Here is a 12500-nt window from a genome sequence, read left to right on the forward strand (position 1 = left end):
CACTCGTTTTGCGCTCCCTCCATCTCGTGACCTCCGTTGTGACCCACTTAAGCGCCCTCTCGCTCTCTCTTTCTCTCTCTCTCTCACTCTCTTTCTTTCTCTCTCTCTCTCTCTCTCTCACTCACTCACTCACTCTCACTCTCTCTCTCTCTCTCTCTCTCTCTCTCTCTCTCTCTCTCTCTCTCTCTCTCTCACTCTCTCTCTCACTGGGCTCAGCAGCCCCACAGCTCTCTTCAGGGCCCGGAGAGAGACCCAGAAAAAGGAGACGGAGAGGAAGTGACGGGGCCAGAGAGAGTCAAATCTGTGTCGCTCCACTCATCCGTCTCTGCGGGTGTGTTAGTGTGTCTGAGCTTAGGAGCCTCAGATGGGCATTACTGCTGGATACACCCCCCCCCCCCCAAGGTTATCTATCAGATAGGGAGGGATCACTGGGAAGGGACTTCTGTGTCTAACTTGGGTATAATCCTATATATCTAAATAATCCTCAATAATCTTTTTTTCTCTCTCTCTCTCTCTCTCTCTCTCTCTCTCTGTCTCTCTCTGTGTCTGTCTCAGGTTGTTGTGTAGTGGCAGTCTGAGGAAGCTGCTGACGGGTCACAACCAGCTGCAGAGGCTGCCTGAGCGCGTGGAGCGCCCCCTACTGGAGGTGCTGGATGTGCAGCACAACCAGCTGCAGGAGCTGCCCTGCAACCTTTTCCTCAAGTCTGACAGGTAGGATAAACTACAGCCACACCACACACACACACACACACAAACTTCAGTGGAAGGCGTTTACAGACAGTTGTGTTCGCTCTGTGCAGAAGTTCCGTTTTCACGGGCTCGTTCACTCAAAGGGACCACTCAAAGCACTTGGCAGTTGATTGCCTCCCATGCAAGTCTATGAGGACACATGGGCCAGAATACAGACACGCACTATATGTGACCTGCTCCTGAAGTGAGACGTATGCCAGCGGTCAGCGCTCAGGCACTGCTGCTCAGAACCCGAGGCAGACAGGTTTTGTAGGCCAACGCTGTCGGGATGGATTTTGAATGGGAAGACGGGAAAGGGATATCCTGCATTCTTCACTCGGCTGAGCCAGAACAGCACAGCACAGCACAGCACAGCACAGCACAGCACAGCACAGCACAGCACAGCACAGCACAGCACAGCACAGCACAGCACAGCACAGCACAGCACAGCACAGCCTCAAGGGGAACAACCAGCAAACAACACACTTATACTTACTGCACATTTCTCTCCATCTCTCTCTGTCTCTCCCCCTCTCTCTCCCTGTCTCTCTCCTTCTCCCTCTCTCTCTCGCGCTCTCTCTCCCTCTCCCTCTCCTCCCCTCTCTCCCTCTCTCTCTCCCTCTCTCTCTCTCTCTCGCTGTCTCTCTGTTTCTGTCTGCTCCCTTCCCCTCTCTCCCCTCCCTCAACTTGCAGTCTTTGCTCGTTGACTCTCATTCCTCTTTCTCTCCCACACTGGGGAGATCAGCGCTGAGACACTGAGAGACAGAGGAGTCCTTTCGTTATGAGGACGATGCTTGAGGCGTCCAGAGGATTTCTGGTGCCCTTGCCTACCAATGCCATCACAATGTCAAAGAAGTGTTTATCGGCAGTAGTAAGACCTCAGTGAAGTTCAGTAGCGGACACTAAAACTGATCTGATGTGTCTTGCGTAACGACGTCTATGCTTCATAGTGAGAGTACAGCTCTAAGCATTGTATTAAAAGCTTGGTCCTGGAGATCCACTGCTGGAGCGGGGTGCTATGAACTCCAAGGTCAAGGGTTCGATACCTAGGAAGCACACATTGGTGAAGATGTGTATCTGTGCCGTAAGTTGCTGTGGTTAAAAGGATTTGCTAAGTGAATGAAGACTGTAACTGTGCTCCTTTTCCCCTGGCGGGTTCATGAATGACCTCTGGTGTTGTCGTCGTCTCCAGTTTAAGGTGCCTGAATGCGTCAGCCAATAAGCTGGAGAGCCTGCCCCCCTCCAGCCTATCGGAGGAGAGCCGCAGCATCTTGCAGGAGCTCTACCTCACCAACAACCACCTGACCGACAAGTGTGTGCCTCTGCTCACCGGCCACACACACCTACGAGTGCTGCACATGGCGTTCAACCACCTGCAGACCTTCCCCGCCAGGTAAACACACACACACACACACACACACACACACACACACACACACACACACACACACACACACACAGTCTTTGTTTACTTGTCTCTGGGCAAGTCCCTTTTTTCGTGGCACAACCTTTTGTGGCATACAGAGCAAGAGACCTGTCTAAGTATCCCTCTCTCTCTTTCTCTCTGTCTCTCTCTCTCTCTCTCTGCCTCACTGCAGTAAAATGGCCAAACTGGAAGAGCTGGAGGAGGTGGACCTGAGTGGGAACAGGCTGAAGGCCGTGCCCACTACCATCATGAACTGCCGGCGCATGCACACACTCATCGCCCACTCCAACAGCATCGAGGTCTTCCCTGAAGTCATGCAGCTCATAGACATGAAGGTCAGCCATTCACTTCAGAACACACACACACACACACACACACATACACACACATATACACACACATATACACACACACACACACACACACACACACACACACACACGGACAGACATAGACTCTCTTACACAAAAACTGCTCTCTAGCAGACAGTGTGGAGTCGTCCTCACACAGCACTTTCACGTTCACTTCCTCTTTACATTGCTGCTCGGTGAGCTTTCGTGACAGACTTAAAGGAATTGAAACATGCTCATGCTGTCATTTTCTCTGTGTGTGTGTGTGTGTGTGTGTGTGTGTGTGTGTGTGTGTGTGTGTGTGTGTGTGTGTGTTCATGTGTGTGTGTGTTCATGTGTGTGTGTGTTCATGTGTGTGTGTGTGTAGTGTGTGGATCTGAGCTGTAATGAGCTGAGTGAGATCACCCTTCCTGAGAATCTGCCTCCCAAACTCCAAGAGCTTGACCTGACGGGCAACCCCCGCCTCAACCTTGACCACAAGACTCTGGAGCAACTCAAGTACGTGTGTGCCTTTCTCAGTGTGTCTGTGTGTGTGTGTGTGTGGGTGTGTGTGTGTGTGTGGGTGTGTTTGTATGAGGATTTCTTCATATCACAATCCCGCACACAGATTTCTGCAATTCTCAAGTCACTCTCTCTCTGTCTGCAGCAACATCCGGTGTTTCCGTATCGACCCGCCCCCTACCACCTTTTCAGCCAATGAGGCTTCAGGGGGGCCGGCTGTTTGGAGCCATGGATACACAGAAGCATCAGGAGTCAAAAACAAGTAAGGGACCCCCCAGCACACACACACACACACACACACACACACACACACACACACACCTGTAAACAGCTTGTCATGACCTTGGAATAACACACATTGCCTGTTTTTATTGTACTTTTAACTTTATTTCTATATTATTTAGAGATAATATTTCCTCCACCTCTATCTTCTGATTCTAATTATTGCCATAATCTTTCTCCACCACTCACGATGTCTTGTATGTCGTTTACTAAGAGCATATGGATTAACTGGTGAGCTTGGCTGTGTAAACCAACGTCTTCTTGTGTTTATCTTAGGCTGTGTGTGGCGGCGTTGTCAGTGAACAGCTTCTGTGGCAACCGGGAGGCGCTGTACGGGGTGTTCGACGGGGACCGGAACGTGGAGGTGCCCTACCTGCTGCAGTGCACCATGAACGACATCCTGGCCGAGGAGCTGCACAAGACCAAGAGCGAGGAGGACTACATGACCAACACCTTCCTGGTCATGCAGAGGTAGGCATGCCTGACACCGCCACCACTGTCCCACAACCCAGTATACTGTTAACAGAACACAGAGGCACAATACCATATTGCTGTTATTTCACACCACTCACAATCACACTCGGCATGTCAGGGAAAGTGCCCAGAGAGCATAGAACTGTACACTTAGATGTGGTGTCAGTGTGTGCAGTGGGTGAGGTCACCTTGACTCCCAGCTGGAGGAGGAGGCGGAGGACTAGGACAACAGGCAGCCTCTCACTGCTGCTTCACATTAAGCTGCCGAGCTTTAGTAATAACTTTCTCCCTCTGTGTGGCTGGCTGTGTGTGTGTGTCTCTGTGTGTGTGTGTGTCTCTGTGTGTGTGTGTGTGCGCGCGCGCGTGTTTAACAGGAAACTGGGCACGGCGGGCCAGAAGCTGGGTGGCTCGGCGGCTCTTTGCCACATTCGGCACGACCCCACTGACCCGGCCGGCTGCTTCACGCTCACCGCCGCCAACGTGGGCAAGTGCCAGGCCATCCTGTGCCGCGACGGCAAGCCCCTGGCCCTCTCCCTCCTACACAACATCAGTATGCCCGAAGAGTACAACCGCATCCGCCAGAACAAGGCCATCATCACAGAGGTACAGAGAGGTTATGAAGAGAATGAAAACAGAGTCGAGAGATAGAGAGATAGAGAGTCATAATAGAGAGAAAGAATAAGACTGGAAAAGGCCAGAGAAGGCAAGAAAGAGGGGGGAGAGAATGAGAAAAGAGACGGAGAATGTGGAAGGGGGAGATGAGAGATCTAATGTGAGAGTTTTATTGACCTTGTTACTCATGGACTGAATCACCTCAGTGTGCACAATTGGCATGCCAATAGCACTTCTGGGAGGGAGCTAGGAGGGGGCCGAAGCTGTCGGTACCACTGATAGTGTGGAGTGAACGTGGTGTGAGAAATAGGTGTTTCATTTCCTCTACGTGTGTGTGTGTGGTGTGTGCGTGTGTGTGTGGTGTGTGTGGTGTGTGTGGTGTGTGTGTGTGTGCGTGTGTGTGCGTGTGCGTGTGTGTGCGTGTGCGTGTGCGTGTGTGCGTGTGTGTGTGTGTGTGTGTGTGTGTGTGTGTGTGTGCGTGTGTGTGTGAGAGAGTCAGAGTCAGAGGTGTCAGATCCACTCATCCCTGTCTCTTTCTGCCTGTTCCCCAGGACAACAAGGTGAACGGTGTGACGGACTCCACGCGCATCATGGGCTACTCCTTCCTGTACCCGTCGGTGTTGCCGCGGCCTCACGTGCACACGCTGCCGCTCACGCCGCAGGACGAGTTCTTCGTGCTGGGCAGCCGGGGCCTGTGGGACACCATGGAGCCGGCCGAAGCCGTGGAGGCCGTCCGCAACGTGCCGGACGCGCTGGCCGCCGCCAAGAAGCTGTGCACGCTGGCGCAGGGCTACGGCTGCACCGACAGCCTGAGCGCCGTGGTGGTGCGGCTGAGCATCAGCGAGGACTGCTGCTGCTGCTGCTGCTCCGCCGTGCTGCCCCACCCCCAGCCGCCCCCCAGCCCGGGCCTCTACCCACCGGGCGCGGGCGGCCACGTCATGCCCCAGCCGTCCTCGGGCAGCGAGCTGAGCAGCGAGGTGAGCACGTCGGAGATGAGCTCGGAGGTGGGCTCCACCGCCTCATCGGACGAGCCGCCGTTGTCGCTGCTGCTGCCCGACGCCCACCTGCTGCCGCCACACCTGCAGCCGGGCGGGGCGCTGCACCTGCCCGGGCACGGCCACGGCGCCATAGGAGGAGGAGGAGGAAGCCAGGCGCGGTCCGAGCTGCTGGCGCCTCCGCGGGGCGTCTGCGCGCTGCACCCGACCTGCCTGCCTGCAGCCTTCCAGCGGCAACTCTCCAGCACCACCTTCTGCAGTGCCGCCGCGCTCTCTGACAACGCGCTGGACAGCGAGGACGAGGAGCCCATCGCCGGTGTCTTCTCCAACGGCAGCCGCGTGGAGGTGGAGGCCGACGTGCACTGCCGCAGCCATGGCAGCCCCACGGCTAATGCTAACGCTAGCCCTGTTAACGCCGCTGCTGCTGCTGCTGCTGATGAGGATGATGAGGATGATGAGGAGGAGGAGGAGGATGATGATGATGATGATGATGATGATGATTCTGCTGATGCTTCTGTCACTGAAGAGCCCACCATAGCTGCCCCTGACTGCTCGTCCACCACCGCAGACACCGGAGCACCAGAGGTGCCTTGCACACAGCCCTGGGGCCAGGAGACAGTCGTCACGGAGATTGCTGCTACCGCCACCTTAGCTGTCCCTCCACCCTCTGGCCCGGAGGTACTAGAGGAGGCATCCGAAATCACAGCACAGGGGGAGGCGGAGAACGGCACAGAGAGGGAGCAGGAAAGTAGCCAGGCCAGAGTGGTGACAGCAGCGGCGGCGGCATCTGCAGCAGCAGCGATGGAGAGAGAGAGAGGAGGAGGACCGGTTGTGGCTGCAGCAGGAGGAGGAGGAGGAGGGGCGGAGCATGTGAAGACGCTGGGCCGTCGGCGGGGCAACGGCTCGGTGGCGCCACAGGAGCGCAGCCACAACCTGATCGAAGTGGCAGCCGAGGCGCCGTGCCGCAAGCAGGGGGGCTACTTCACGGCCCCCGCCCAGCCCGACCCCGACGACCAGTTCATCATCCCGCCCGAGCTGGAGGAGGAGGTGAAGGAGATCATGAAGCAGCACCAGCAGGAGCAGCAGAGGCCCGCCGGCAGCGAGCAGCCCAGCGACTACTACGACACGCCACTCTGACTCTCGCACAGACACACACACACACACACACACACACACACGCAGACACAGCATGGTGAGCTGTGTAAAACACATGCTTTACACCGTTGTGAGATGTGAAATGCACACACTGATGAGCTCATACTTACTGTTATAACACACTCACACACTGAGCACTTTTTTCCCTTGCATTCATGCGCACGCCTCAAACTGCTGGCTCACACACACACACACACAGATCTAAAGTGTTACACCAGCACGCTGAAATCTTACACACAAAAACACACATATGCATTGATTTAGCAATCAAGTTGCATTTAGTACCACTTTGAAAGATATTGTGCACAACCAAACATTCCACAAGAAAGGAAACACACTCACACACACACACACACACACACACACACACACACACACACACACACTAGATCAGCCAGGACACTGCGCCCCTCTAAACTCTTTGAGTCCACAGAAAGACCACAGCACTGGAGAACCTCGCAAGCAAGCAGCCAATTAGATGCAAGAGTCCACTTCCTTTGAAGTGAAGAGGGGAGTACACGAAGAGAAGCGAAAACCCTTTAAAAGACTACAAGCCCCAGAGTGACCTGCACACTGCTGTGCCTCACCCTTTAAACGGATAGAGCAGCTCACTACTGACCACATCACATGACTGTCACCACCTATTTCCACCGGCCGACAGATATCTCTACCAGTCAACACTAGACTCCCTTCACCAGGCTTTCCTTTTTATTTTAATTTTAATTTTTTTATCGTTTCGTTCTTCTTTTTTTTTTATCAACCATATCGTTCAACACGAGGAAAGCAGACTGACTTTTAACAGCAAAAAAGAAAAAAGAAAAAAAAAACAGAAGAAACAGGAATAAAAAATCTACAGAATCTTTTTATGATGCATAAAATTGTGTTTGTATGGTACACGTCTGTAATACCACGCTTAACTGTTGCAGATAGGGCACTTAAATGATACTGTATTTCAGTAAATTCTGGCTTTGGGCCTGTAAAAAGAACATAGAAATTTAGTAGAAATTTGAAAGACTAACTCCTAGGAGTTGTTTACTCTTTATGGTGACCTAGTCACTTCTTACTAATCTTCTCTGAGAGAAATGGTGATTTTTTTCCAATGATTGTAAATAAGACATTGTATACTGATGCTTTTTAAAGGAACTGTGTGCGTCCGTGACAAGCCTCACCCTTTCTTGTATGCGTTCAGTCTCACACACAGCCACATGTTAAACTGACACTACATTCACACACACACAGACACACACACACACACACACACACACACACACACAGAGACACACATTCATGCACCGCCAAATGGCATGTAGACATCTGGTTCAGTTGGGTCCCTACCACTGACCTTCCTCTCACACACACACACACACACACACACAAGGAAACAGTTTCATCTCTCCTCATTCTCTTGTCACCAGCATGACTGTGTCAAGTCCAGTAATGCAAACCAGTTGATCTTTAAGGAATTGTACTCAAGCATACCACACAAAAAGTTCCTGTATTTGTTATAATAAATTCTAAATTTATGATGATAAGACAGAAGTTGCTCTGGTTGTTTCTTCTTGCCCCCACCTCCCCTATGACAGTGATTATATCCAGAGTATGCCTGACCATTAACTCAGAGTCCATGTTAGCCCATTTATTTCTCTAAGATAGGGTACAGTATCTGAAGAATGATTTGTATAATACACTAAGACACAGTATATTATAACATTTAAATATGTAGGAGTTTTCTAGCTGGCCATTTTCTTTATTCTTATGCTGGGCAAATTGAGATGACCGTCTTTTCAGTCCAAACCGATATTGTTGTAATTGTCCTAAGATATATGTCAGTGTTGGAAAGAGGTTTTTAGATTCTTTCACTGATCGAGAGGCAGGGATGCAGAATCCCTGTTTCAGGAATGATTAACGAAATGTGACCAGCAAATCATTAAGCCTTGGTTTATTAATTACCAACAGCACAGCAAATACAGGAAGCATCCATCAGAGAGTATACTGGTTCAAATATATCTTTCAGTTGATGAAAGAAACTGATTAAAAAAGGCTTCACTTCATAATGATTATTATGATCATATATAACAATGGTTGACAAATTATATAATTACAATAATTCATTATACGATAACTGGATATTAGTATTAGAAAGGCACAATCTGATCCAAGGACCAATCAGTCAAGTATCACATTTAAGTTTCCCAATAGTTAACTGAACAATTCTTTGTTTTAAAACGGAAAGGCAGGACAATTCAAGTGCTTACAGATGATGATATCGAAATGGAAACCTTGCATGTCTTTATCCCAAAGGGATGCCTGTTGGTGAGTGCCATAAATAATACTGTATTAACTTGGGAATACTCCTCTGAGCAGATATCTCAGTGGTGGGGCTCATGCGTCGTGGCCGAGGCCGTTAAAATCTGTCGGTCTTTATGTCCTCCAAAGGTATGGTTCTAGCGCTTAGCTTCTTCTGGTACTTCTTCTTCACACACAGCACACTCACCACCGTCACGATCAGCATGCCGGCCAGGACACCCACCCCGGCGTACACGGCCGTCAACACTTGGTCCTGACTGGAGCCTCTGAACTGACACCTGTCTCCGTAGTACCACCAGTCACCACTGGAGGCACACCTGACAGAGGAGACACCTGTTAGTAGCCACTGAAACAGCACTTTTTGAGGGGCACCAGTAGAGAGAGATTAGTTTGCTCATTTAATCTACAAAATAATGACACTCTAAACCTTTTCACACCATCCTTAAAAGGTAATTATTAACTGAGGATACTAATCATATATTGGTAAGAAAGCAATTGTGACTTGAGCTGAGCTGATTTTCAAATTTTGAAATGGCAATAGAGGTAAGGCGGACAGTAAAGAAAACAGCTGGATGGTACATTTCCCTAGCAGTATGTTATGGAACAAAGTGGTAGATTTGTCGCCACTGACATACAGAGAACTAATATATCCATACAATATGCAGGAGTAAGGGATAGAACGTAGGGGTAGCCTACCTGCAGGCTGGTGTTTCAGTACCCTCGACCACACAGATCCCTTCATTCTCACAATTGAATTGATCACAAGGATTAGGAACTGGCTTAGATGGCACCAGGTGAGACACATCTGACACAGAGAGAGAGAAGTGCAAGATTGAAATGAACTGTTTTGCTGTGGGGACGGGAAATCATAATAGCAAGGAGGCACCCAGGGACTGTAGATGGTGAAAGTCTAGTCGAAGTGTGTGTGATTGTTTATCATTTCATCTGCTTCATGCCAGTGTCAGTCCTCGTGTTAGTTTTACGTTGTCTGTCATCATCACTATGAATATGCCCTACCCTCCTGTCTGACCACTCTCACAGGTGTTTTCCCTGCTTGTGGCTTTCAAAATAAAAGGCTTCTGGCCAAAGCGACAGCACTGCTGCTGACTCGTCACTTCAGAAGAACCTAACGATGCCTAAGTGTGATATGTGAGGGGCGATGATGGATCACTAACCCTCCATGGTGAGCAGGAAGATGGCGTCCCCGCCCTTGATCAAGTCGCGGCTGCGAGCCCTGGCCTGGGTCAGGTACACCGGGGTCCCGGCTCCTGGTCCCCGGTAGTACTTGGTCCCGTCTGCATCTGACACCTGCATCCCCAATTTGCGGGGGTCGTCCCAAACCAGCACGTTTGATCCTGAGATGAGAAAAAAAGGATAATGATGTGCTGACACCTAGAGCCTGCCAGATCAAGACTGCTTCAGGAGTAGTTTCATTCTGGATCCCTTCTACGTTGCGTGCTGTGCGATACACACAAATACCACGAATCGGCACTTTTGTGAATGAGCCCTGGTTCGAGCGTTTCGGAGTGTTCGTCAAGGGAGCTGAGCTAACACAAGATGTAGCCTTACCCTCTAAAGTAGCGGTAGGGTCCGCGGTGACGCTCCTCTGGTTGGACATGCGTCGGCGGATGTCTGCGTTCTGGTCCATCAGCATCATGGTCATCTGTTTCCAGGGGCAGGGCCACTTTAGGCCAGCGTCAGTGGCGTCGTCCCCAGACACCAGGTGTGCGTAGGCCCCCAGCTCCCCTGGGTAGTCTGCCTTGCCATTGGGGTAAAGACCCATCTGGAAGGTGTAGCCCTCTTTGGACTTGAAGCGTGGGCTGTAGATGGTAGAGCCTTGTGGGGTGTCCGACATGACCTTGTCGAAGTCCTTGATGCGCCACACATGCTCAGGGCATGTGGTCTCCGAGAGGTTGATGTCGTCCAGGGAGAGGCCTCCCGTGGATGGGCCAGAGCCTTTGGTGCCCGCGAAGACCACACGGAACTTTTTAGAAACGTCCAAGCTCACATGATGGATCTGCCAAATCTCCTCAGGAGGCCCTTTAAAAAAATAAATTAAAATAAAAAAAAGCCAACACTACTGCTGCAGTCATTGATACAGCTCAGTTGTCATTAGTGTTAAGTACACAGACTTAAATGTGACTGTGACTATGAAGTAAGGTGTCTGTGCTTTGGTTAATCATTTCGTCTGGCTAACTAAGGCAAGGCCTGTGTATTTCAATATAGTAGTAACATTCTCCTACCACTAGGTGGAGTCACGGTCAAGTCAAATGATGTTACCCATCTCCCGGAGTGAAGAAGTTATATTGTGGTAGTAGCACTAGGAAGCAGCATAGCCCATACACTACATGGACATGTAGTGCTATAACTAGCACTGTTGTCTCACCAGTGACTGTTTGAATCAGACGCAGTGTTCCATTGGGGTTAGATTTGTCGTATTCCCGCACCCAGATGCTCAGCTCATCAGTTACGTGTCCACTGTTGTAGTGGAAGAACTGCAGACACTGGAAACCTCTCTTCGGGTAGAGCAGTCGGCTCTCCAGAAAGGCCTTGTCGCCCTGATTTCCTGATGAAGTGCTGAAGTGCATGAAATATCCCATGCCTGGACACAGGAGGGGGGTGCATCACTTTTCAACACAAGCTATAACAGACATAATTGTGTAAGTGGCCATATTGCAGTGGTTTGTGCTACACACTTGTTGTTCTGTTCCTCGATTTACCTGTGCACTTTCCCATGTTGGAGTAGTCCGTGGCAGGCCCACCGCTTGCTGAGGCGACCCGCATCCAGTCGGCCTGGTCTCCCGGGCCCTGGATCATGCCACAGATATTCTCCCGCTCAAAGTCACAGGTGTCCAGGAATGTGGAGGAGCCAGCTATTTAAAAGGAAAAGGTTCTGTTAGCTGGTATAGGGCACTTGAACGTGAGCACAAACACACACACACACACACACACACACACACACACACACACAAAGACTTTGAACAACCATAAATCCCAGACCTTCAACTACCTGACCCTGATATGTAATCTACCGCAGTCTCCTCACAAGTTGTGTATGGGTTATACATATACTTTGCCTGCATCCAACAGCCTTAATATTCATTATTCATTCATTATTATTTGTAAAGTTAGTTGAGTAATATGGAAATAAATCATTCTATCCTATCTCCTATGCAGAAAAATCTAATATAGAGCAGAAAAAAACCTTTATTTATAGTTGCTAAATTAAAGGTTGTAACTGGTTTAAAGCAAGTACCTTCATCAATCTTTCCTGGCAAACCTCTCATCTTGCAATAATTAACCAATGTTGTTTATGTTACATTTTAACGTAACTAATCATCATTAGTGCATTTGATTAGATTATGGTTCTGGAAAGTTCCTTACAGCAGTTGTACAGTGTCCGAAGCTTGAGAAGGTCATTGTCACTGAACTCCATGCGTTGGCCTATCACGTCGCTGAAGGCAGGGATTTTGGTAACGATGGTGGGTTCAGTGCCGTTACGGAAGGCGTTCTTACTGTAATGCATCATGGAGCCATAATCGTAGGGCACGTTAAGAGCACTAGATGTAGTGTCATTGTATGTGTTGAAGTTGTGTTCCCTTCCTGCAAAGCATTATAAGATAATTATGAGATGCATAACTTGTTAAGTGGACAGTGATATGAATGAAC

General features: G+C 50.1%; 2 protein-coding genes across 2 annotated transcripts in view; one reads left to right on the forward strand and one right to left on the reverse strand.

Moving 5' to 3' along the window:
- phlpp1 (PH domain and leucine rich repeat protein phosphatase 1) overlaps nucleotides 1–8056 on the forward strand; it is a 49851-nt gene extending 41795 nt beyond the window's left edge. The window contains exons 10-17 of the mRNA XM_031563328.2: nucleotides 556–711; nucleotides 1922–2122; nucleotides 2328–2490; nucleotides 2873–3003; nucleotides 3152–3268; nucleotides 3565–3759; nucleotides 4137–4365; nucleotides 4926–8056. Of these exons, the coding sequence (XP_031419188.1) occupies nucleotides 556–711; nucleotides 1922–2122; nucleotides 2328–2490; nucleotides 2873–3003; nucleotides 3152–3268; nucleotides 3565–3759; nucleotides 4137–4365; nucleotides 4926–6506 (2773 nt within the window). The 3' untranslated portion in view covers nucleotides 6507–8056. The remainder of the gene's footprint in view (nucleotides 1–555; nucleotides 712–1921; nucleotides 2123–2327; nucleotides 2491–2872; nucleotides 3004–3151; nucleotides 3269–3564; nucleotides 3760–4136; nucleotides 4366–4925) is intronic.
- A 392-nt stretch (nucleotides 8057–8448) lies between these two features.
- The window catches only part of mep1bb (meprin A subunit beta b), a 5893-nt gene continuing 1841 nt past the window's right edge, over nucleotides 8449–12500 (reverse strand). The window contains exons 8-14 of the mRNA XM_031563329.2: nucleotides 12216–12434; nucleotides 11552–11704; nucleotides 11218–11433; nucleotides 10401–10871; nucleotides 10007–10186; nucleotides 9528–9636; nucleotides 8449–9148 (exon numbers count right to left, since the gene is read on the reverse strand). Coding sequence (XP_031419189.1) covers nucleotides 8929–9148; nucleotides 9528–9636; nucleotides 10007–10186; nucleotides 10401–10871; nucleotides 11218–11433; nucleotides 11552–11704; nucleotides 12216–12434 — 1568 coding nt within the window. The 3' untranslated portion in view covers nucleotides 8449–8928. The remainder of the gene's footprint in view (nucleotides 9149–9527; nucleotides 9637–10006; nucleotides 10187–10400; nucleotides 10872–11217; nucleotides 11434–11551; nucleotides 11705–12215; nucleotides 12435–12500) is intronic.

The sequence above is a fragment of the Clupea harengus genome, chromosome 25 (assembly GCF_900700415.2).
Source record: "Clupea harengus chromosome 25, Ch_v2.0.2, whole genome shotgun sequence".
NCBI lineage: Eukaryota > Metazoa > Chordata > Actinopteri > Clupeiformes > Clupeidae > Clupea > Clupea harengus.